Here is a 25,807-nt window from a genome sequence, read left to right as displayed (position 1 = left end):
CTCCAGTTCATCTTTATTAACTGCCCAAATTGTAACAGTTGTGAAAGAAAATTTCTCCTCATCTTCTTTCTGGGTCTTTTGCCAATGACTTGAAATCTGTGTCCTTCGGTTACTGACTTTTCCTAACAACCAAAATGATTTTCTCTTTCCAAACTCTGACAAACCCCTTTCACAATTTTTATCACCTGGACCAAATCTGCCCTTAACTTTCTCTGATCTAAGGAGGACAACCGTAGTTTCTCTAACCTCGCCACATAACTGAGGATCCTCGTCTCTTGTTTCATGATAAAATGGAGGAATTTGACCTATTCTGGAACTTGTCAGGACTTCAAAGACAAACTGAAACAACATGGGCTACATGACGGCATCTTTTGGATGTAGATTTACTCGGTGAGCTGGAAGGTTCATTTCCAGATGTTTCATTACCCTACTAGGTAACATCTTCAGTGGGCCTCAGGCGAAGCAATGCTGAAAATTCCTGCTTTCTATTTATATGTTTGGGTTTCTTTGGGTTGGTGATGTCATTTCCTGTGGTGATGTTATTTCCTATGGTGAAGTCACTTCCTGTTCCTTTTCTCAGGGGTTGGTAGATGGAGTCTAACCCGATGTGTTTGTTGATAGAGTTCCAGTTGGAATGCCATGCTTCTAGGAACATCACCATAGGAAATTACATCACCAACCCAAAGAAACCCAAGCATATAAATAGAAAGCAGGAATTTTCAACATTTCTTCACCTGACGCCCACTGAAGATGTTACCTAGTAGGGTAACGAAATGTCTGGAAATGAACCTGAGCTACAAATCTTCTCAAATCTTGCTATGAAGGCATCTCTCAAATGTAAGTACCTGTACAAATCCAACTGCTTCACTGCTGAGTGTCAGGGCAGGAAATCTAATGCCCTGATCCTGACTTAATGATCTGTGACTCCACCCTCACAGTAATATGGTTTGTTTTAAGTGTCCTCTGAAGGGACTAGAGGTCACCTGTTATATCAAGGTGCTGGAAGTAATGCTACAGGCACTGCAGTGGTTCACAATGTGGGCTTATCCCAGGGCAACCGGGAAGAGGCAATAAACTCACCTCTACAAGGCAAAGATCCACTATTTGGAGAGCAGAAATCAGGGGTGTGACAAAGTACTCTCTACCTTATCTGGATGAGTACAGCTCCAATGCCATTCCATAAGATTGACACCATCCAAGACAAAGCAGCCAGCTTGATTGGCAGCCTATCCACCACCTTCAACACGCACTCCCTCCACCACTAGTGTTCAGTGTCCATGGTGTGTGCCTTTAACATGTACAACAGGACCTTCCACACTGCATGACCTTCTACTACCTAAAAGGACAAAGGTGATAGGCCATCAGCCACGGGCTCTCACTCTCCATCCTGACTTGCAAGTATATTGTCATTTCTTCACTATCAATGGATTAAAATCCAGGAACCCCCTTCCTAACCACACTGTGGGTGTACATGGACAACTATGACCCAAGAAGTCTACTCAACACTACCTTCTCAAGGGCAATTAGGAATAGACAACAAGTGTTGACCTATCTGGCAACACTCATATCCCAAGGATGACTAAAATGATAAGAATATGAAGATAGGGTGGGACCTTACTGAACAATGCAGCAGGCTTGAGAGACAGTAAGGCCCATAACTGCTCTTATTTATTAAGCTGTTATGATCGGGAGTTCTGAGGAGACCGAATTAACAGATAAGTCAGAGGAGAAAGATAAATGTTCCTAAATGAGAAGACATAATTAGTTTGCTCAGTAGGTGTTTAATCTTGAGCTATTCTCTTTAGTATCAGGATCAATATTTGAGCAAGGGGAATATCAGTGATCTTGGCTACATAACAAAATGCTGATCAGAAATTAAGTTGTTACTTTAAACTGTTCATGGCTAAGCAGGATATTTAATTACAATGCCCCACCAAGGGATATCACTTTGGTACCTTCACTTCAATTAACTTTTTCCACATCTTCAGAACCTGCTGACTCTTGCATGTCTCCTAATCAGAGAACCGAAACACGAGGGTAAGATGGTGGTGGAGAGTACCTTAAGAATTACCTGCAGCTAATCCACAGAAGGACAAAGGGTAGGAACTGCATCTCTGCACTGGGGAAAAGCTTTGAAAGAAATGGCCTTGTGTTGAGCTGCCTCTTTCATAAAATAAGCCTCTGGTTAAGAATAATTGTTGTTTCTTGCATTCATTGCATTAAACAAAACTATTGCCAAAGAGAATTTTATTCTTATTTGTTAGCCTCAGTCTCAGCATCAAGTGCTTCTGAGATAATCAGGTCTTTCTGCTTTCGGTTCTCGTTAATGAAGTGTCGTTCTTCATTTGCAGAAGAATATTTTTAGAAAATTATAGAATAGCACCACACCAATCGGCCACAGGCTTATCATATTTTTGTGAAGGAACTTTCTGGCTAGTTTCAATCGCCCTCCCTGTTCCGTTATTGCCCTGCATTTTCAAATATTGATCAAAATCCCTTTCAATAATTAATTTAGAATCTGCTTCCATCATCCTTTCAGTCATTGCATTCCAGATCAGCACACCCTCATCTCTCCCCTCAGACTTTAGTCTTCCATGGGTTGCACCCTCTCGTTTCACCTACACAACAACCCCGCTAAGTAACATAAATTAGCTCCCAAATTACAAACCGCTTTGATGGGGTCACATCAAGTCCACAATAACAGCCCAGTAACAGATTAGTCCATATGCTGGTCTGTCCCAGAGTTTATGCTTGTGTACAAGCCTCGTCCCACCTAGTTGAAACATATCAGATTTTTTGAGGGGGTTGAGAGGTAGATGCGGACAGATGGTTTCCCCTTGTGAGAGAATCTACCACCAGAGGGCATCATCTCAATGTAAGGGGTTGCCCATGAAGACAGAGATGAGGAGTTTTTTTTCTCTCTTCGAGTGGGTAGTAAATCTGTGAAATTCTTTATCACAGATGATTATCAAGGCTAGGTCGAAGCTGAAATGGACAGATCTCTATTAAGAAAACCAAGGACCGTGGAGGAAAGGCAGGAAAACGGAGTTGAGGATTATCAGAGAAGCCATGATCTCATTGAATGATGAAACAGAATCGATGGGCCAAACATCCTACTTCTGATACTGCATCTCATGGTTTTAGCTACGTCATTAACCTCTTCTTTTCCTCTCTCTATTGCAACATAGGATTTCAGAACAAGATTAGGCCATTTGGCCCTACTGCGTCATTTGATAAGACTATCATAGAATCCCTACAGTGTGGAAACAGGCCATTCAGCCCATCAAGTTTACACTGACCCTAATACAAGCATCACACCCAGACACAACCTCTATCCTATCCGTGTAACCCTGTATTTACCATGGCCATGCACATCCCTGGACACTATGGGCCAATGTAGCGCAGCCAATCCACCTGACCTGCACATCTTTGGACTGTGGGAGGAAACCAGAGCATCTGGAGGAAACCCACATGGACACAGGGAGAATGTACAAACTCCACACAAACAGTCGCCTGAAGCTGGAATCGAACTCAGGTTCTTGGTGCTGTAAGGCAGCAGTGCTAACCACTGAGCCACCACGCCACACAAATCATATTGGATTTGGTTGTGGTCTCAACAGAAGTTGCTCGTCTGTCCCTGCCAAGCCCTCCATCCCCAACAGCTCCCACAGACTTTCTCTCACTTATGTACCATATTTATCCAACTCTGCTCTGAAAAATGCAATGTCCAAGTCTCCATCCATTTATAGGGAAGAGAATTGGACAAACTGACAACCCTCAGAAAAGTATATTTGCCTCATTTCCCTCATTAAAAGAGACATTTAATTTTAAACAATATGCCCTGATTCTCCTCTCACCCACAAGGGGGAAACATCCTTTCAGCGTCTGCCATATTAAGTCCCCTCAGGATCTTGCACGTTTCAATTAGACCACCTCTTCTAAACTCCAGTGGGTTCAGGCCCAGCCAGTTCCATCTTCCCTCATTGGTTCACACACTCATCCCAGAAGCTGTTTGAACATTACCGAATTAAATCATGTGATTTATTTGAAGAAAAGCCAACAAGAAGTGTGGATTATTTGCTGTTTACTGGAAAAGCAAATAATCTTGGAAAGGGAGATAACCCAAAGCTTTCAAAACAAACCTGAAAAGAAATTCTAGGATCTATGCTGCCATCGCCAAGCAACAGCTTCTGGACTTCTAGTTTCTGGCTTGCCACAGACTTGGGGGCTATTGACAGGAAGAAAGTGGCAGGAAGGAAGCATATCCCTCTCTCTCAGTGAGTAAACAATAATCCATAAAATAAAATCAACTGAAGAGATAGCTCAACGAAATATTTTCTGTGAATCAGAGGAAGTACCAACAATCTGTATCTCTGATTTCTTTATGAGCTTTGAAAGCCAAAGTGTTAACTCAACTGAAAGTTCTGTGTCTAACTGATCTTCTGCCCAAACTTTGGATCTTCCATCACTCTGCAGCTGACAGCAACTAGATTTCATCAACAGTCAATTGGAGGAGCTAAGAGGGGCCAACTCATTCTCACCTTTTAGTTTTGATTCTTGATCCACAAGGGTGTTGTCAGTTTTTCCCACCCATAATACCTCAACAGAGCTGTGTCCTGTATATGAATGTATGTGTAATAGCATTAAGGGGATATGGTTTAACTTTACTTGGTAATTTAGTGGGTAATCAGCTTTGCCACTTATCTAAAGAATAAGTTTCTTTTGAATAAACACGTTATTTCTTATTTTATAGAAAAAGCTTGGTGAAAGTCTTTTTTTGTTTGAGATAACAGTAAGAAAAAGAAACAAATGGACTATCTTGATGATTAAGTGAAACATTTCCATGCTGGCTTGCGGAGTAATGGAGATTGATTACCAGCACATTCTTCCTGTCAGAGTCAACTTAACATTCTCTGAATGGCTTCTATTGCAGTTAAACCCTTTTTCAAATAAGGAGATCAAAATTGTACACCGTACTCTTGATGTGATTCCCTCCAAGGTCCTGGACAGCTGTAACACCTTCCTATTGTTATATTCCATTCCCCTTGCAATAAATGTTAACAGTCTATTTGTCTTCCTAATAACTTGCTGCATCTACACACTAACCTTTTGTCATTGATGCAGCAGGACACCCAGATCCCTCTACACCTCTGCAATGTCTCTCCATTTAAATAGTGTGTAGCCTTTCTATTCTTCCTGCCAAATGTGGAAAAATTCACATTTTCCCAAATTATACTCCCTCTACCAAATATTTGCTCTGTCGTGCCCTTACCTAATTTTCCCTTAAATGTACCTATGTATCTTTGTGACAAGTTCTTGAAGAAGGAAGCTTCTCCTGAATTCCCCATTACTTCTGTGACCTCTGGCTTTTCAATCTTCTACAAGTGGAAACATTTTAAAGAGGAAGAAGTTTGACAGGGTAAAACAAAGGTTGAAGGTTACTAATTGCAAATTGGACTTCTGTCGTCAGAGTTGACATCATGTTTTCCTTATCTCACTACTCAACCAGACTAAGGAGGACCAGCCCACTGAGTCCAGAGCCTGGTCATTATATTGTACTCTAGACTCTGTCCAACATTCCAACAATGCTGCCTCCTAACATTAGCTTCACCTTGTCCATATCCTACCTCCCCCAATGTCATCTACTGTGTCCGTTGCACCCGATGTGGTCTCCTCTAGATCGGGCGGCACAGGACGCCAACTTGAGGATAATTTCAGAGAACATCGCTGGGACACCCACACCAAACAATCCCATTGCCCCATGGCTGAACATTTCAACTCCCCCTCCGACTCCGCCAAGGACATGCAGGCCCTGGGCCTCCTCCATCGCCAAACCCTAACCACCCGATGCCTGGAGGAAGAACAACTCATCTTCCACCTTGGAACACTGCAACCACACGGGATTAATGTGGATTTCACCAGTTTCCTCATTTCCTCTCTCCCCACATTATCCCAGTCCCAAGCCTCCAATTCAGCACCACCATCTTGACCAGTCTATCATCTTTCCCATCTATCTGCTACATCCTCCTCTCCGACCTATCACCTGCTCCCTCACCTTCCTCTACCTATCGCTACCTTCCCCCTCAGTTCCACCCCTCTCCCATTTATCTCTCGGCCCACAAGCCTCATTCCTGATGGAAGGCTTCAATTCTCCTGCTTCTTGGATGCTGCCTGACCGGCTATGCTTTTCCAACATTACACTCTCGACCCCAATATCCTAAGTTGCACACCATCTCTTCACCTATCTTGTCTGTGCGCACTGACATATATTAGCTCCCGGGCAGTCAATGTCTCAATTTTACAACGGTCATCTTATTTTATCATCACTCTATGACAATCAACCCTGCCTATCTTTATATTTTTCCTCCAGTCCTGTAACTGTCTAAGACCACCACACTCCTACTCTAGCCTCTTGAGTACCGGGATTTCAATTGCTTACCACTGCAGACTGCGCCTTTGCTTCTTGAGCACTAAGATCTACAGGTTTTTTTCCTAAATGTCTCCCCTCTCTGTCTTTCAGGCGGCATTTCAAACCAACAGCTTCACCAAGCCTTAGGCTCACCTGTCAGAATATCTACATATGGGGCTCAGTGTCAAACTTTGTCGGATCTACTCCCCTGTAAAGCATTTTGTGATTTTATTTTACATTAAAGATGCTGCATAAATGCAGCTTGTTGTTGTTGAGCTGGATTGAAATGCAGAGGGTGAGAGATTTTGTTCCCATTTCTTCTTATGTAATTTTCAATTTTCTGAGCACGTTATTTCATGACACATTTGGAGTATCTCCCAACTGTGATAACCAGGCTTTTTTTCACTAAATCTGCTGAAGGATAAGCCCTAGATTATGGTTCTGCAGAATGATTACACAGAGTAGTCGCTGCCTCTGCTTACCGAATAGGAGGGAGCAAACTGACTGTCGACCTTCTGGTGGGCACTTTGAAACAAATAAAGAATATATTGTCATCATCTTTCATATACTTTTAGGAATCTCATGAACTTTTGGCTGCTGCAATATCGTTATGGTGACCCTTTCCCCCATTCACAATTCTTTTTATTATTAAATTTCTTGATTTGCAATACTCCCCAGTGAAAGCTATGACTCATTGCGTGGCATTCTCACCCCAAGGCTGTAGCTCCCAGTCCCATTCCAGAGTTGAGCACTACAGTTTAGGCTGCCTCTCAGGTGCAGTACTGAGGGGAGTGCTGCACTGTTGAAGGCCCTTTCTGTCAGGCATGATGTTAAATTGAAGCTCCTTCGATCCTCTCAGGATCAATGTTATCTTTACTCTTTGTTCTTTGATGGGTTGTGGCCATCACTGGTAGGGTTATTGGCCCTTCCTAATTGCTCCTTAAACCAAGTCACTTCCTGGGTCATTATAGAGAGCAGTCAAGAGTCAACCACATTGCTGTGGGTCAGGAGTCACATGTAGGCATTAGTGAACCATATGGGCTTTTATGAAAAGCTGTAATGGTTGCCATGGCATAGTTATATCTTGCTGATGTAAGAACTCAATTTAAATTCCACTGGATGACACTTTGGAATACTGTGTGCAGTTCTGGTCACTCTGCTATTGGAAAGGTATTATTTATTTGGAAAGGGTGCAGAAGAGATTTATCAGGAAGTTACTGGTACTGGAGGGTTTGAGTTATAAGGAGAGGCTGCATTGGCTGACACTTTTTTCACTGGAGTATAGGAGGTTGAAGAGTGACTGTATAGAGGTTTATAAAATCATGTGGGGCATAGATAAGGTGAACAGCAAAGGTGTTTTCCTTATGGTCAGAGAGTTCAAAACCAGATGGCACAGTTTTAAGGTGAGAGGAGAAAGCTTTAAATGAGACAGACGGACAACTTTTTCACACAGAGGGTGGTTTATATGTGGAATGAGCTGCCAGAGGACATGGTAGATGCATGTATGGTTAAAACATTGAAAAGACATTTGGACAGGTACACAAATGGGAAAGGTTTAGAGGGATATGGGCCAAACACAGGCAAATGGGACTAATTTAGTTTTGGAAACCGAGTTGGCATGAATGAATTGAACCGAAGGAATTGTTTCCATGCTGTGTGACTCTGACTCTTAGAGTAGTCCAGTGATATGCCCACTACACTATAATCTTGCCAGAATGGTGCTAACTTGCAGAAAATTAGGGGAGTTCTCCCATGGTATTTCTTGATCAACATCACTAAAACAGATGAGTCAGTCATTTATCCCCACAATATGCTGGTTATGGGAAGGATCTGTTTCTGTGCTTTATCCTGTAGCAACTCACTAAACTTTTGACAACCGATTGGATTAGATTACTTACAGTGTGGAAACAGGCCCTTCGGCCCAACAAGTCCACACCGATCCGCATACCACCCAGACCCATACTCCTACATTTACCCCTTCACCTAACACTACGGACAATTTAGCATGGTCAATTCACCTGACCTGCACATTTTTGGACTGTGGGAGGAAACCGGAGCACCCGGAGGAAACCCACGCAGACACGGGGAGAATGTGCAAACTCCACACATAGAGTCGCCTGAGGTGGGAATTGAACCTGGGTCTCTGGCGCTGTAAGGCAGCAGAGCTAACCACTGTGCCACCGTGCCGCCCATCTTCAGTGGCTCAGCGGTTAGCAAAGCTTCCAGGGACCTGGGTTCTATTCCACCCTTGGACTGTCTGTGTAGTGGTTGCATATTCTCCCTGTGCCAGTGTGGGTTTCCTCCAGGTACTCCAGTTTCCTCCCACAGTCCAAAGATGTGCAGGTTAGGTAGACTGGCCATGCTAAATTGCCCATAGTGTGCAGGGATGTGTAGGTTAGGTGGATCAGCCATGGTTAATGCAGGGTTACAGGGATGGGGGTAGAGGATCTGGGTCTGGGTGGGATCCTCTTCAGGGGGGTTTGGTGTGGACTCAATGGATCAAATGGCCTCTTTCCACACTGGATGGATTCTATCATGGCCTGAATTCCACAGTCTTTACCACCAAGATCAGAAGCAGCAATGGGAACAAGATCTCCTGCAGGTTGCCATCCCAGATACGGACCTGTTTGACTTGGATTTACAATCACCGTGGCTGGTCCAACCTCCAAACTCTCCCCACCACACAGCACAGAGTGAGCAGAGAGTCTAAAACAGTTCCTGAGGAAGGCCCACTATCATCTCATGGCTCCCAGGGCTGACTGACTCATACTGTCTCACCCACATCTTGAGAATGAATATTTAAATGTCACTGAGCCATGTATGAGCTGCAATGACTCTGTACCCCTCTATATACAGTTATAGAGTCACAGAGATGTACAGCATGGAAACAGACCTTTCGGTCTAACCCGTCCATACTGACCAGGTATCCCAACCTAATCGAGTCCCATTTGCCAGCACTTGGCCGATATCTCTCTCAACCCCTCCTATTCATATACCCATCCAAATGCTTCTTAAATATTGTAATTGCACCAGCCTCCACCACTTCCACTGGCAGCTCATTCCATACATGCACCACCCTCTGCGTGAAAAAGCTGCCCCTTAGACCCCATTTATATCTTTCCCCTCTCACCCTAAACCTAGACCCTCTAGTTCTGGACTCCCCCACCCCAGGGAAAAAAAAACTTTGTCTATTTATCCTATCCATGCCCCTCATGATTTTATAAACCTCAATGAGGTCACTCCTCAGCCTCCGAAACTCCAAGGAAAATAGTCCCAGCCTATTCAGCCTCTCTCAATAGCTCAAACCGTCTAACCTTGTAAATCTTTTCTGAACCTTTTCAAGTTTCACAACTTCCTTCCAAAAGGAGGGAGACCAGAATTGCACACAATATTCCAACAGTGGTCTCTGCAGCAATGCGAGTCTGCAGCTTTATTGCCTCTCATTTTAATTTTGCTCATTTTATTTTGAAAGGTTGTTACATTGCAGAGCTTCACTGGCCTCATGAGCTATAAAATGCCACCAGAGGACAAATCACACGTGTCTATGCAATTTCTGTCTATGAATAATTAAACTTGTAATTAGAGACTCTTATTAGCAGGATGCTCTGAACACTGTATAAACCTGTAGTGTGTCAGACCCTTGACTCCACATCAGTTCCTCAACTCCCAACTCGCACCCCACCCTCCCCCTGCCCTGCCTCAAACATACTGATCCCCAAAATTAATCTGGGGTGCTTTCTCACACTCTCTGTCCCAAATATCAGCTGGATTATAGACCCAGTGCATCAGCTGGTTACCACTGTTTGTGTTAAACTGGTCGTCCAACATGTTGCTGTTTGTGGGATCTTGCTGTGTGCAAAATGGCCACCACGTTGCCAAAATGACAACAGCGACTTTGAAAGTGAATGAATTGACTACAAATTGACATTGGAATGCTCTGAGGATTTGCTAGGTGCTATATGAATGCAAGTTGCCAATGACATTGTGAGGGTGCAGCACTTGCTGCTTTAACTGGAGCTTGTGCTGATACTTACTTTTGGCTTTCTCATTTTTCCTGGATGGTCGCCACCTGATACAGGTCTTGTGTTCATCCAGATAGTAGAATCGAACCAGACCCTTCGAGCTTCCTCTCAGCTTCACCATCTGGGTCCCGGACTGCATCAAACTCATACATCGTTCCACTGCAGAGAGACAGGGAGAGAGTGAGAGAGAGAGAAAACGTCAATGAACAGGGCACCTGCTGAACTCTGCTGCACTGTAAGCAGCCCTCCCTGACCAAATGTCACATCGAACCATTGAACACAGGCCAGTTGGTCTACCATACCTCCACCAAGTTATTGTCAATGATTTCAAAATGAATGTCTCATAGAGTCATAAGAGTCATAGAGATGTACAGCATGGAAACAGACCCTTCGGTCCAACCCGTCCATGCCAACCAGATATCTCAACACAATCTAGTCCCACCTGCCAGCACCCGGCCCATATCCCTCCAAACCCTTCCTATTCATATACCATCCAAATGCCTTTTAAATGTTGCAATTGTACCTCTGGCAGCTCATTCCATACACGTACCACCCTCTGTGTGAAAAAGTTGCCCCTTAAGTCTCTTTTATATCTTTCCCCTCTCACCTATGCCCTCTAGTTCTGGACTCCCTGACCCCAAGGAAAAGACTTTGCCTATTTACCCTATCCATGCCCCTCATAATTTTGTAAATCTCTTCAAAGATTGTGGGAAGATTTGTAGCTCGGGTGCTCGTTGTTGTGGTTCTGTTCGCCGAGTTGGGAATTTGTGTTGCAGACGTTTCGTCCCCTGTCTAGGTGACATCCTCAGTGCTTGGGAGCCTCCTGTGAAGCGCTTCTGTGATCTTTCCTCTGGCATTTGTAGTGGTTTGTATCTGCCACTTCCAGTTGTCAGTTCCAGCTGTCCGTTGCAGTGGCCGGTATATTGGGTCCAGGTCGATGTGTTTGTTGATAGAATCTGTGGATGAGTGCCATGCCTCTAGGAATTCCCTGGCTGTTCTCTGTTTGGCTTGTTCTATAATAGTAGTGTTGTCCCAGTCGAATTCATGTTAGTTGTCATCTGCGTGTGTGGCTACTAAGGATAGCTGGTCGTGTCGTTTCGTGGCTAGTTGGTGTTCGTGGATGCAGATTGTTAGCTGTCTTCCTGTTTGTCCTATGTAGTGCTTTGTGCAGTCCTTGCATGGGATTTTGTACAGTACATTGGTTTTGCTCATGCTGGGTATCGGGTCCTTCGTTCTGGAGAGTTGTTGTCTCTACAAGGTCTCTAAATCTCTATAAGGTCACCCCTCAGCCTCCGATGTTCCAGGGAAAACAGCCCCAGCCTGTTCATCCTCTCCCTGTAGCTCAAATCCTCCAACCCTGACAACATCCTTGTAAATCTTTTCTGAACCCTTTCAAGTTTCACAACACCTTTCTGATAGGAAGGAGACCAGAATTGCACGCAATATTTCAACAGTGGCCTAACCAATGTCCTGTACAGCCGCAACATGACCTCCCAACTCCTGTACTCAATACTCTGACCAATAAAGGAAGGCATACCAATCGCCTTCTTCACTATCCTATCTACCTACATCTCCATTTTCAAGGAGCTATGAACCTGCACTCCAAGATCTCTTTGTTCAGCAACACTCCCTAGGACCTTACCATTAAGTGTACAAGTCCTGCTAAGATTTGTTTTCTAAAATGCAACACCTCACATTTATCTGAATTAGACTCCATCTGCCGCTTCTCTGCCCATTGGCCCATCTGGTCAAGATCCTGTTGTATTCTGAGGTAACCCTCTTCGCTGTCCACTACACCTCCTATTTTGGTGTCATCTGCAAACTTACTAACTGTACCTCTTATGCTCGCATCCAAATCATTTATGTAAATGACAAAAGGTAGAGGACCCAGCATCGATCCTTGTGGCACTCCACTAGTCACAGGCCTCCAGTCTGAAAAACAACCCTCCACCACCATCCTCTGTCTTCTACCTTTGAGCTAGTTCTGTATCCAAATGACTAGTTCTCCCTGTATTCCATGAGATCTAACCTTGCTAATCAGTCTCCCATGGGGAACCTGTCGAACACCTTACTGAAGTCCATATAGATTACATCTACCGCTCTGCCCTCATCAATCCTCTTTGTTACTTCCTCAAAAAATTCAATCAAGTTTATGAGACATGATTTCCCACACACAAAGCCATGTTGACTATCCCTAATCAGTCCTTACCTTTCCAAATACATGTACATCCTGTCTCTCAGGATTCCCTCCAACAACTTGCCCACTACCACCATTAGGCTCATTGGTCTATAGTTCCCCGGCTTGTCCTTACCACCCTTCTTAAACAGTGGCACCACGTTAGCCAACCTCCAGTCTTCTTGCACCTCACCTATGACTATCGATGATACAAATATCTCAGCAAGAGGCCCAGCAATCACTTCTCTAGCCTCCCACAGAGTTCTAGGGTACACCTGATCAGGGCCTGGAGAGTTATCCACCTTTACCCATTTCAAGACATCCAGCACTTCCTCCTCTGTAATCTGGACATTTTGCAAGATGTCACCATCTATTTCCCTACAGTATATATCTTCCATATCCTTTTCCACAGTAAATACTGATGCAAAATAGTCATTTGGTATCTCCCCCATTTTCTGTGGCTCCACACAAAGGCCACCTTGCTGATCTTTGAAGGGCCCTATTCTTTCCCTAGTTACCCTTTTTTCCTTAAGTGGATGGACACTTATACATTTACAGACTAGTGTGGGGGTTGGGCGGGGGGGGGGGGTGGGGTGGTGGGAGGGGCTGGGCACTTAGACAACAGAATTGAATTAGAGTCATGGAGTCATACAGCATAGACCCTTCGGTCCTACCAGTCCATGCCAAACATAATTCCAAACTGAACCAATCCCTACTGCCTGCTCCTGGTCCATATCCCTCCAAACCTTTCCTATTCATATATTTATCTAAGTGTCTTTTAAGCATTGTGACTATGCCCACATCCACCACTTCCTCAGGAAGTTCATTCCACAAGTGTAAAGAAATTAACCTTTCTGCCTTGTTTAAATCTCTCTCCTCTCACCTTAAAGATGTGCCCCCTTGAATTGAAATCCCCCATCCTCAGGAAAAGAGCTCCACCATTAACCCAGGCCTCACTAATCACAACTCAAATTTAAAAAGTACTTATCCAAGTCTCAATGTAACCAATCATACAGCCAACAATGGTTAAGCTTTAAGGCAGAAAAGGCACAAGGTGTAGAAAGTTCTAAAGTCTATCTATCTGGTGTTCTTGCACGTGTGGTCAAGTCACTAAACACACACGTTGTCTCTGGGAAACATCAGCTGAACATCTTGTTCTGTTGCTGGCTTTCCTCCAAACTCAAACTCCTTGCCCACAAACACCATTCATACAGAACAACCAGAAAACAGCTCTGCAAAACAGGCAACTGGTCAAACAGCCAATTATCTGGACCACGTGGTTTCAAAGGAATGCTTTCTAAAAATAATTCCAATGGATCTTTTCACTGACCTTTTAAAAAAAACACAATCCAGGCAATTCCACAATCCTTCAACCTCATGTCCATAATCACATTAAATATGAAGTGTCTTCATAACAGAATAAATGGCCCTTTTCAATGCTGCATATGACTGAAAGCCTCTTAAAGAATTATTACTCCCTGCTGCCTCCAGCACACGTATTCTTTACAAGTACTTATCCAAATTTCTTTTCAAAAGTATTATTGGAAGTGCTTCTGTCAGCCTTGCAGCCAGTGTATTTTCGATCAAATCAATCACCTGTGTGATGGGGTCAAAGGTCAGCATGAGATACAGCTTCCCTCCAGTTCATTCCGAATGAACTACTCAGAGCAAGGTGGGACGGGGGGGTTGGGGGTGTGGAGGTGGGATTGGTGGCAACCAGAGGTGGGGGAGGTGCAGGGTACTCGCAGGCTTGTTGTCCAAGTGGGCAGGAGAAGGAACATACAAGTAACAGATAAAATCACTCAAACACCCCGTGCTGGGAATTTGGGTTGAGAAGCTGACATTTTAGCTGAAGTCTTAAACCAACCTATCACCCAAAAATGCCCCTGGCCAACCAGTGCATTAAAAACAGCCTTTAACCCAAAGTTATCATTGACTGATCAATGATGACTATTTTATTGCAGCGGTCCCTGTGGAGCTGAGTTCAGGATCGAGGTGGTTTGTTATTTGGATCGATCTATTTATTTAAGTTCCCCAGTGTAATCAATAGCATCCTGAATACCACAGTTCCCCTCTGCCGTCAGTGGGTTTTTTTTCCATGATGGTTTGATGAGCTCGACCATCAAAAGGTTTTGTTCTTTTTAATCTTTTGTTGTATTATTTGCCTTTAAAGTCTTGTGGCTAAGTCAGACGGTCAGTCAGTCCTCATGGGATCATCGAGGTGACTGCAGAGTGCTCTCACAGGGTGGAGGCCTCGCTGGGCCAAGCAATGGAGAGGCTGCTGGGACTCCTGAGTTAGTCTGTGGTCACTGCAGACAGCCACTGACCCAAAGTCCTTCCATTCTCTAACTACACTGTGGGATCACCTTCACCACATGGATTGCAGCAGTTAAAGAAGTCCTATATTACAGACAACATTCCCAGCTGAATATATATCAGGCAAAGTTGGAGAAAGTGAGGACGGCAGATGCTGAAGATCAGAGTCGAGAGTGTGGTGCTGGAAAAGCACAGCCGGTCAGGCAGCATCCGAGGAGCAGGAGAATCGACATTTTGGGCATTAGCCCTTTATCACAGTTGGTACAGAGCCAGGCCGTACCAGAACAGACCTGGTATGGCCTAGGGAGTAGGTTTGGCTGCCAACCCAGTAGATACTGGGGGTTAACAGTTATCAGTCAACTTGGCATTATGCAGCTTAATGATTGCCAGCCCAATAGTTCAGGGAAGTTTAATCAAAATCTGCACACAGGTATTGATCAGAACATTTTGACATAACACACACCGAAGGTCTTTCAACAATGGCAGAGCTGCAAATGTCAGAGAGATGCTTGAGACAGAGGACAGGGTGGAATGTGTGTGCCTCTCTCTGTAAGCCTGTATCTCTTTGGATGAGAGAAAGAAATATTCATAAATTGCATGTGAATTCATGTGCAATGTTTGTCTCTGTGTTGCATGCATTTGTATTGAAATATTTGCTTGTATGTGTGTCTGAACAAGTCAACAACATCCATATCATAAAGATCATATATTTAATTTTGAGTATTTTGTTGTGAAATGAAATGTAAAATGAACTGGTTCAAGAACAAAGATTTGTTGAAGGATTGCTGCACTTTTTAAAATCAAGTTACCTGACACTCATTGTCAGTGTTGTTTATACAGCTGTGTGCTCAAGCATTGGAGGGGGCATGGGGTAGAAGGACGAGGAAGGAGTCAGAAGGGGGGACATTTGCAGATGAGCTGGAACAAAGGGCTGTGTACGAATGGAGCCAGCAACACGTAGTTGATTGGTCTCTAGGACTAATGACCAGTTATCAATGCCTGCCAACAGTGATGTGATTGGCTCTAAGCAACTGAACAGCTCGGGTCTGTGACTGTTTGGGAAAAGCCATCAGCCATCAGATCTCTGCAAAGGCAGCAGCTGTCTCTTTTCTCTGCAGTAAAAACCACCTCAAGCCTGAAGAGAGGTGGCTCTTAACCAGTAAACCAGAGACTTTGTAAGGGTGAACCAGCTGCCTTGTACCTTCTGCAAGCAGGTGAAAGAGAGGAGTAGCACATCGAGACAAACCAAAAGGACCATCTCAACAAACCTCATCACCAGGGACCAGTGAACTGCCTTCCTGGTCTTTTCCCAAGATCATTACACTTGTTTAATTCCCACGTATGTCTGTATGTGTGTGTTGGGTGGGCGGATGTTCAGAAAATGGTGGGGAGTTGAGTTTTAACTAGTATGTTGACTTATATGTTGAAAATTTATAATTGTTGACCAAGAGCTTGAATCTATTTGTAATAAATAGTAATTCTTCTTCAGTACAGGAACCTAGTCCGTGCTTTCTGTCCAGTTGGGTCTGTGAGATAGATAATTTTGCTACTGTATACGTTTTAAAACCTTTAAGTTTCGTGATGATTTCATGAATCGTGGGGTTGATTTCCAATGTGCCACCTCACTGAGGCGTAACAATATCAGTGTTATCCTGTTGTATGAGTAACATTTGTGTTTGTATAATGTTCATGCTTGAGCGTGTAATTTGTCTGTGTCACGTCCCTGTGTATGTGGGAAGCAGCTGCAAAGATTGTATGTACAGTCATGATTACTTTACAGAGATAACTAATTATTAAATATAGACTGAATTATTTTACATGCATTGGGTTTCGGGAGAGGGAGCTATATTTCTGGTCACAGTGCTTTGAACAGGACAGTACTATAAGACGGTCATTGATGAACTAATTTACCCAACACAGATCAATACATTCATGTTGTACAATGCTAATAACCCTGTCAGATCTGCATGTAAGAACCAACAGCACAGCTCTTTGTGAAAACAACTACAATGACTGGTGTCAGCGCACTTTCAACGTTGGAAGCGCCCACGTTTCACTTCCCTGTTTTTAAGAAACGCCTTGTGGATCGCTGATTGAAAAGAGATTCAGGATGCAGTGATATCAGGACATTCTGAGAGCAACCTATTTCAATAGGTTGGAAAGTACAAAGGCAGAGAAACAGAATTTTATTTTTGAAAGTGTGTTGCCAAGGAGACGATCTGAAAAGCACTGTGGAAAATGAAGGTAAAGGGACTGGTGATGTCTCTGGAATGGAAAAACACCAATGTATTTATGGCACCACCTGTGTTACCTTAACTTGAGCAATTTACTGAATTAACAGAGGGAGACGTTGGATTTCAGGTTGCTCATACTGAGCAACTCTCTCCCTCACATACTCACACACTCAGAGTCACACACAAGCATATCTGCATAAAGTTTCTGCACTGTATACCCACGTGCGTCAACGCTTAATGTTGCTCAGCTCAGCCAACACCAAGTGAATAATTAAAGACTAAATTTGGATGGTACAAATTGCTCTCAAATTAAATTTTAGCATCTCAATGTTCGGTTATGTTAATAATTAACATCGGGACTCATTAAAGTTGGATTCTACGCCTGGAAATTAACTCATTTTAATGTTTTATTTGAGTTGGAGGAGGCCTGGGATTATGGACTCCACAGTGAGCTCTTTCCAAAACCAATGGCTGAGAGATCTCAGACAGGTGTGGGCTGAAGATTACAGAGATGGAGAGAAGACACAGGCATGGAGATGTTTGAAAAACAAGGATGCATTTTAAAATCGAGGTGCCACCAGAGCAAGAGCCAGTGAGTAGGGGGATGATGAGTGAATGGAAACTCTGGGCGAACTTAGATACAGGCAACAGAGTTTCAGATAAGATCAATGTTAAAGTGATTCTGAAGGCTGTCAGAGGGTCCAGGAGAAGATGGGCTGAGACAAGACCGGAGAAAGGCAATGTCAAATCAACATTACCATCTCACACAGGGTGAACAGATGCCCTGCAGAGTTCAATGAGATTACTACAAGCAATCAAAAGGTCAGGTTTTGGAGGCATGGAGGGAAGGAGTCTCAGTGAGGAACTGATGGAGATGGGGCAGGAGCATCAGAAGACAGAGAGAGGGCAGAATTGCCAGCAGCTGGGAGTGATTAACGAGTGTGAGGAAGAATTCGAGACTGGAGGAGGTGGTACAGCCGAGAGGAATGTGCGTGCAGCGGGATTTACAAAGGAGGTGAAACAGGCTGAGTTTAGTGAATCTGGGATGGGTCAATGCGACATCAATGATGAAGCGAGTGATTACAACAGCCTTAAGACTGCTCACTAAGGGGGACTCGGTGGGTGAAAATAAAAGTCCTTTTGTAGGACAATTACACAATGTATTCAAGCATTGATACAGCGCCATGGGACAGCAGTTATAGGGTCAGAGACACCGGAGCTATTCCGATGTCAAATTGGTCATCAAAGGGATGACTGAAGAGGCCGGATCTATTGTCTCTGGGAAGGAGGAGATTGAGGGAGTGACCTAATGGACCCCTTCAAAATCCTGAAGGATTTGATACGGTAGGTGAAGAGGTTTTCACCTGAAGTCTACCATCCACCACCCTTTGCTTTCACACTTAACAAGCCAATGCATTAATTATTTATCCTACATGGTCCTGTGCAAAACTAACATAATGTGATGTTTTATAAAACAAAATCTAATTCAGATTTGACAGCTGCCGAGGAGCAGGAAAATCAGCATTTCGGTCTGAAACCCTTCATTTTGCCATAAAGCATTGACTCTCCAGCTCCTCGGATACTCCCTGACCTGGTGTGCTTTTCTACTTTCACAATTATTGAGTTTGGCTTCCAGCATCTGCGGTCCTTATGGTCTTCACTTCAGATTTCATTGTCTCGAAAAGAAATCTTGATGCATTTGCTACATTTACAATCTTTCAGTTACAAAATGTCTTACAGCAACAAACATTTCATTCAAAGATGACATTCCTGAACAACAACAAGCAGTGGAATTCATGGAGCCACTGTAGCTGTCAAATAAACTGTGAAATGCAAGCACCCTACTGCAATAATGGAAGTTAAAAATCACACAACATTTTTAACTTTGTACACCTCAGTCCAACACCGGCATCTCCAAATCATGACTACTATCGACAGCAATAATGGAAGGTTGTGAAATCAATCATGCAGCATTAATTCAGCAATGGAAACTTTCAGGTTTATACGAACAGGGAGAAATGGCAATTCTTTTTAACAATCCAGATCCTTTTTGAAAGATTTAAAGAGCAGGACTATTAAATACCTTCAGGGCTTGGAAGCTCCCATTGTCAATTGACAGTTCCTCTTGACATTTTGGACAGTCCACTTGACAGTGGCTTCTGGGGTTATTTTTGAATGCAGTTCCACTGAATGTGACAGTTAATACATTGATGCACTTTATATCCACATTTGTGCTTATGATTCACATTTCCGAAGGGCACCTGACCTACCCTAGTGGATCATGTCCATAGGGGTATCTTACTGATCCAAAGGGGGAATCCTGACTATCCAAAGAAATACATACAGCTCATACCTACTCTTCTCAGTTGCACTGTGCATACTTTGCGTTTCACATGCTTGGGCTGCCAAGAGCCAACTTGAATGGTAACGGCTGCAGATTCATATGGTCAGCACAATGTGTAAACTACAACCCGGCTGCAAGGATGGGAAATGCTGGGGTTTTTAAGCGTAATCTTGCTATTTTTGCCACAGCAGAGAGGCCCTCCAACGTTATGAAAATCTAGGCCAGCCCGTTGCGTGGAAATCTCAGCCTCAGGATAACAATGAAGGTAGACACTAACAAATGCAAGGCAAAAGAAATCCTTTGACACAGAGGGGAGTGATAAATGTGGAAACCACTACCAGATGGAGCACTTGAAGCACATAGTGAAGGTCCAATTTAAAGGAAGCTAAACAGATACATGTGGGAGAAAGTGAGGACTGCAGATGCTGGAGATGAAAGTCAAAGAGTGTGGTGCTGGAAAAGCACAGCCAAAAGTCTCAGGAATGAGACTCATTCTCAATAAAGAGCTTATGCTCGAAACATCGATTCTCCTACTCCTCGGATGCTGCCTGACCAAGATAACTGAGGGACAAAAGAATAGGCTGAGACGAAACAGGAAGAGGAAGGGCCATGTGCATTTTGGTTCAGATCTGTGAGACAGTAAGGGCTGGATTCCATGCTGTGTTTTCCTTTTAATTTTAAGTCAGGCATGAAGAGGATGGTCATGGAAAATTAAAGAGCAGCGCTGCTGCAGAACTACCTCAACCACCCTCAACAAAACTCTGTACTAAATGAAGCTGCAGCCCAGTCATCTGGTATCAGCTACAGCTCAGTGACTGGGACTGCCAGAAAATTGTGTGTTCAACCCCTACTCAGAAGACTTGAGCAGTTAAGTTGAGGTAACACTCCAATGTGCCACTGACACAGTGTTGCACTGTTAGATTAGATTAGATTCCCTACAGTGTGGAAACAGGCCCTTCAGCCCAGCCTGACCACCCAAAGAGTAACCCACCCAGACCCATTTCCCTAACACTACGGGCAATTTAGCGTGGCCAATTCACCTGACCTGCACATGTTTGGATTGTGGGAGGAAACCGGGGCACACGGAGGAAACCCACGCAGACACAGGGAGAATGTGCAAACGCCACACAGACAGTTGTCCAAGGCTGGAATTCAACCTGGGACCCTGGTGCTGTGAGGCAGCAGTGCTAACCACTGAGCCACTGTGCCACTTATTCGGACTGACAGTAAGCCAAGGCTCTCTGAGATAGATATCAATAATCTCATGGCAGTGTTTGAAGAACAACAGGGCAGACATCCCCTTGTTGATTTTTTTTTAATAATTACCCCTCAACCAACCACTGCAAACAGATCATGTGGTCCTTCAAGAAGGTACGAAATAGCAGCAGGAGACCTGCCCTGTCATTTAATAAAGTGTTGGCTGAACCTTGACATCAAGTCCATCTTCTCATCCTTACCTTATATCCCTCAGTTGCCTCAACATCTAACCATCTAACCACTGAAAAATACTGAAAGACTAAGTATCTGCAGAATAGAATTGCAGAGATTCACACGCCGAAGGCTGAAGAAGTCTCTCCTCATTCCTGTCCAAAATGGCCAACTTCCTCATCTCGAATGCCTCTGAATTTTCCAGTTAGTGGAAACTGTTTCCCAAAGTCAACTCTGTCAAACCTTTAAGAATTTTACACCCTTCCATGAGTTTACCTTATTGTTGTTTTGGGGAGCGTATTGTACAGAAATTGGCTGCCACAGTCCCCACCTGACAACAGAGTTACATTTTAAAGCTATTTCTTCTTTAGTTAAGTGCCTAAAGTGGCAGAAGATATAGTTGTTCTCTCTTCTGCTGCTCTCCCAATCTTTTAGCATTATAGTGGGGATCCTTATGCACAGAGAGTTCCAAAGACTAAGCCTCAGACATTGGGCAAGAGAGAGATGGTGACTGACTGCAAGCAAAAGGCAGAGCATTAGGACAGAAAGGGGGGAGGAAGGAATGAAACAAATAGGAGTGAGAATATCAATGTAATTGTCTGAGAGAAGATGGATCACCAGAAATAGGAGAGTGTGTCAGAGGATTGGGTACACTGCTGCCCAGTGACCAGTCTCTCGGTCGGGCACTGATGTCCTTTGATCAAGGGAATCCAGCCAACGTTGACCAGTTGTGCACACGACACAGAAACAGGCCCGTTTTTGTTTTTGTAACTAGTCACCAGCCCTAGTAAAAATACACATGTATCCAACTGGTATTTACAAGCAACACCTTTTTGTGGCAATGCAAACCATCAAAGGTGAGGGCAGGATAGAGGTGCAGGGAAAGCAGGATGGAGTTGGAGAGGGAGATAAAGCAGTGTATCCCCAGCGGTGCCCACCTCTCTCTCTAAAGGCATCGAGGGCATTAATGGCCACCATTTTCAGCTGGGTTAATCCCTGTAGGATGAGACCTTTACATGGTGGCTAATTGGTCATTTAAGAGTATCAGGGCCGGAAGGTCGACCACAGGCTTTTCTGCCATGAATTTAATTCTAGTGCAGGTTAGCATACAGTGGAAATTGAAGACATTACCTCCCTGCCTCATGAAGTGCCTTTCACACCTTTAGACATTTGCAGCCTCTAGGAGCCAGAAGATTCTCCCCAGTGAGAGGCAGAGACACACACACTCACAGCTTTATACATGCAGAGCGGGAACACGCATACCCACGCACACACACGCGTGCACATACACCCAAACACACACATGTACGCGCGTGTGCGTACACACACCTTTATACATGCAGACCGAGAGCATGCGCACACACACACCTTTATACATGCAGAGCAAGAGCACGCGCACACACACATTTATACATGCAGAGCGAGAGCACGTACACACACACGCACACACACACACACACACACACACACACAGTTACACATGCAGAGGGAGAGCATGCACTCACACACACACCGAGTTATACATGCAGAGGGACAGCATACACCCACACACACACCGAGTTATACATGCAGAGGGAGAGCACACACACCCATGCACGCATATTTATACATGCTGAGCGACAGTACACACATGCACGCATTTATTTATGCAGAGGGAGAGCACAAACATGCACGCACACGCACACACATGTTTATACATGTAGAGGGAGAGCACGCACACATACACACATTTATACATGTAGAGGGAGAGCACATACACGCACATACACACTCACTTATAAATGCAGAGAGAGCACACACACGCACACATGCACTCATACTTATACATGCAGAGGGAGCACACATACACTTTTATACATGTGGGGGAGAACGTGCACACGTACATGCATATGCGCGCACACACTCACTTATACAGGCAGAGGGAGTACACATACACACAAAGTGAATGTAATAGCAAAGAATATAATTTGCATACAGTCTGTTTTTTTTTCGACAAAAATGTGAACAGCCTCATATGCTGGTCAAACTGATTACAACAGCCATTAGCAGAAGGATTAAGTTCCTGCCTGTGTAATTAAATGATTCATTTGGGGGCCATTACGTATCTTGCTGGCTTAGCTCCGAAATCCATATGTTACCTCATATGAAAGTGATTTGGCAGGACAATTAGTGAAGACCGACTTTATGTGAGAGTTTAGTTTGCACTGCATGAGGACTGCTATAAAAATTAGAATCGGTCAGGGAGAGACAGGAATGGGTGAAGGGAACGGTCTCCCTTCAGCACTGCACTCTGGTATCCTGGACAGTAATCACTTCTTTATTATTCCAGGACTGATCATTTTAAACCCTCTGCGACTTCAGCTCGCTCTATTCCATCATTTGTCCAGACACTTGAATCTAAGCAGACACCTCCAGTGCAGTATTGAGGGGGTGCTGCATTGACAGAGATGCCATTTTTTGACACTACGATGGAATTGCCTTCTTGGGTGGACATAAAGGATCCTGTGGCACTAATTCGAAGACCAGCAGTGAAATTATCTCAGTGTCCTGGATAATATTCATTTCTTAACCAATAAGATCCTCAGACAGCAACTTCCACACCCAAAACCCATCTAGAAGGACAAGGGCAGCAGATTTATGGGATCGCCACCACTTTCAAGTTCCCCTCCAAGCCACTCACAATCCTGACTTGGAAATATATCACTGTACCTTCACTATCACTGAGACAAAATCCTGGAATTCCCTCCCTAAGGGCAGGAGGATATGGCGGTTCAAATAGGCAGCTTACCTCCACTTTCCCAAGGGCAACTAGGGAAGGGCAATAAATGCTAGTCAGCTAGCAATGCCCATATCCCACAAATGAATTTTTACAAAAATCACAGGAACAGATCATCTGATCAATATTACACTGTTGTTTCTGGGAGCTTGCTGTGCACAAATTATCTGACATGCTTCCTGCAGTACTACAATGACTACATTTCAAAATTACTCCATTGATTATTAAGACCCTTCAGAAAATCCTGATGATGTGACCAATGCTGTAGCATTGCAGGTCTTTCCCTCTGTCTGTCTGTCTCTCTCTCTCTCTCTCTTTCTTCCTTTCTCCTCCTTTAAAAATGAACATGTGAGCAATTGAGTGTGACTCCATCCAACCTACCAAACTGTCCCAACCTCCATGTGGCCGGTGTCACAATGCTGCCTCCAATCCAGAAGAAGTCCTCGGCGAGGCGGGAAATGGAGGATTGATGTCGAGTGACCAAGCGATGGGACTTGACGTAGCTCATCGTCACCGCCGTCTGAGAGATCTCATCGATTCCTCCCTCAGGATTTAATGTCAAAAATCAGATGCAAAAATCACCAAACATTCTCTTCCCTGTGATCTTGATCTGCATCAGTGATCCTAGCCTGTAATCCTGAAATGCCTCTGGCATAGCGCCTCCTTTAGGAGTGACAGCCCAATGATCCTCTGTTACAGCCTTGTCAATCGGTGCTCACCATTAACCATATCATCCAGCTTCATCGCAGGCAGAAGGGGACCACCTTGAGCTCTTCCCAATCTGCGTCTCCCTCACCCTCTCCAACAAAATGGCAGTCTTCTTGCAGGATCCTCCTAGCTGAGTGTCAGAGGGAGCTCTCTGGGGCTGCCGCTCTCCTTACAAAAGCCTGGTTGGAGAATGCAGTGTGACCGGACCGGTGTGTCAGGGATCCCTCGGATCACACAAGCTTTCCTCTGGGGCTTGTGCTGATGACACAGATGCTAGCTGCATTGACACGTCCCAATAGACACCAAATCGGCTTCAGCCTGTAATCCAAATCTGTCAACTCACACACAGGCGATGGCTTCTATACAGTAGCAGCTTGACCCTTGTCAGGCCAGAAGGAAAGAGCTGGGATTATCCGTTCTCTAAGACCCCCAATCCCAATCAGGACCATTTTAAATCAAAGGCAGCTCTACTCTATGAACCATATGGTTTCAGAGCAGCCAGGGATTCTCCCAGTCCATTGACACAATCCCGTGTCAATGGATAGAATCCTTGGAGCTTGGCCCCTTCGCCTTCTGCCTGCAGTTAACAAGAAGCAAACGAAAGTAATCCCTGGTCTAATCCTCCAGGGACACAACAGGCTATACAGACACAGCCTCTGTACAGCTCCGTCCTCCCTAGCAATATCCAGCATGCCCCCCTCTCACCCCCACATCGGTTACTCCTCAGCGCAGCTTTCAAACACCCGGGCATGCTCACAGTGTTGCTGTTTAATATTTTAAACTGAAAAGATATTCACTTCCTGGGCATCAGGCAACACAGAGATCGAATTGCAATACCTTTGATGCCAGGTTCAAAGCGTGCCACCTTTACACAATCCCCTTCACACTGGCTGCTTTCATCAATTCTCCATGACTATATTTGGACACAGGTACATAATTGCCAATAATACTAAAGACCTTATAAGAATAACCCACAATAATATGCTACAATATCCTATAATTGCCAAAATATATACACCCTGAAGTGACACTCCTACAAAATATTTTTCCAGTGCCTTTTAACAAAACCTACCTGAGATATCCTGTAATAGTTCCCTACAATATTCCTTTCTAGAATATATAACAATACTCCATTACAAACCCCTGGAGTAATTGCTGGTAACGACACACCGTATTATCTTCTCAAAGGCAATTATAGGTGGATATAAAACTCTGCCCTTACCAGCAATGCTCACATTCCAGAAACAAATATTTTAAAAGTCCTTTAATACATTATAATAATGGTATAAAATCTCCCAGTAATAATGCGCCATTCAACACCCTGAAACAATACCATTATGCACCAATCCTTCTTTCCTTACAAAGAAATTCTTGAGAACTTTGTGTGTTAAAGG

The 25,807-nt window shown here is 44.1% G+C and overlaps 1 protein-coding gene across 1 annotated transcript in view; it reads right to left on the bottom strand.

Annotated features, from left to right (window-relative positions):
• Positions 1-24,853, bottom strand: part of plch2a (phospholipase C, eta 2a) — a 155,159-nt gene extending 130,306 nt beyond the window's left edge. Inside the window, exons 1-2 of the mRNA XM_072586297.1 lie at positions 24,087-24,853; positions 10,444-10,590 (exon numbers count right to left, since the gene is read on the bottom strand). Of these exons, the coding sequence (XP_072442398.1) occupies positions 10,444-10,590; positions 24,087-24,213 (274 nt within the window). The 5' untranslated portion in view covers positions 24,214-24,853. The remainder of the gene's footprint in view (positions 1-10,443; positions 10,591-24,086) is intronic.
• Positions 24,854-25,807: the final 954 nt, after the last annotated feature.

Source organism: Chiloscyllium punctatum, chromosome 16, assembly GCF_047496795.1.
Source record: "Chiloscyllium punctatum isolate Juve2018m chromosome 16, sChiPun1.3, whole genome shotgun sequence".
NCBI lineage: Eukaryota > Metazoa > Chordata > Chondrichthyes > Orectolobiformes > Hemiscylliidae > Chiloscyllium > Chiloscyllium punctatum.
Note: the sequence above shows the minus strand (reverse complement) of the source record. Positions and strands in the feature narration are given on the sequence as shown.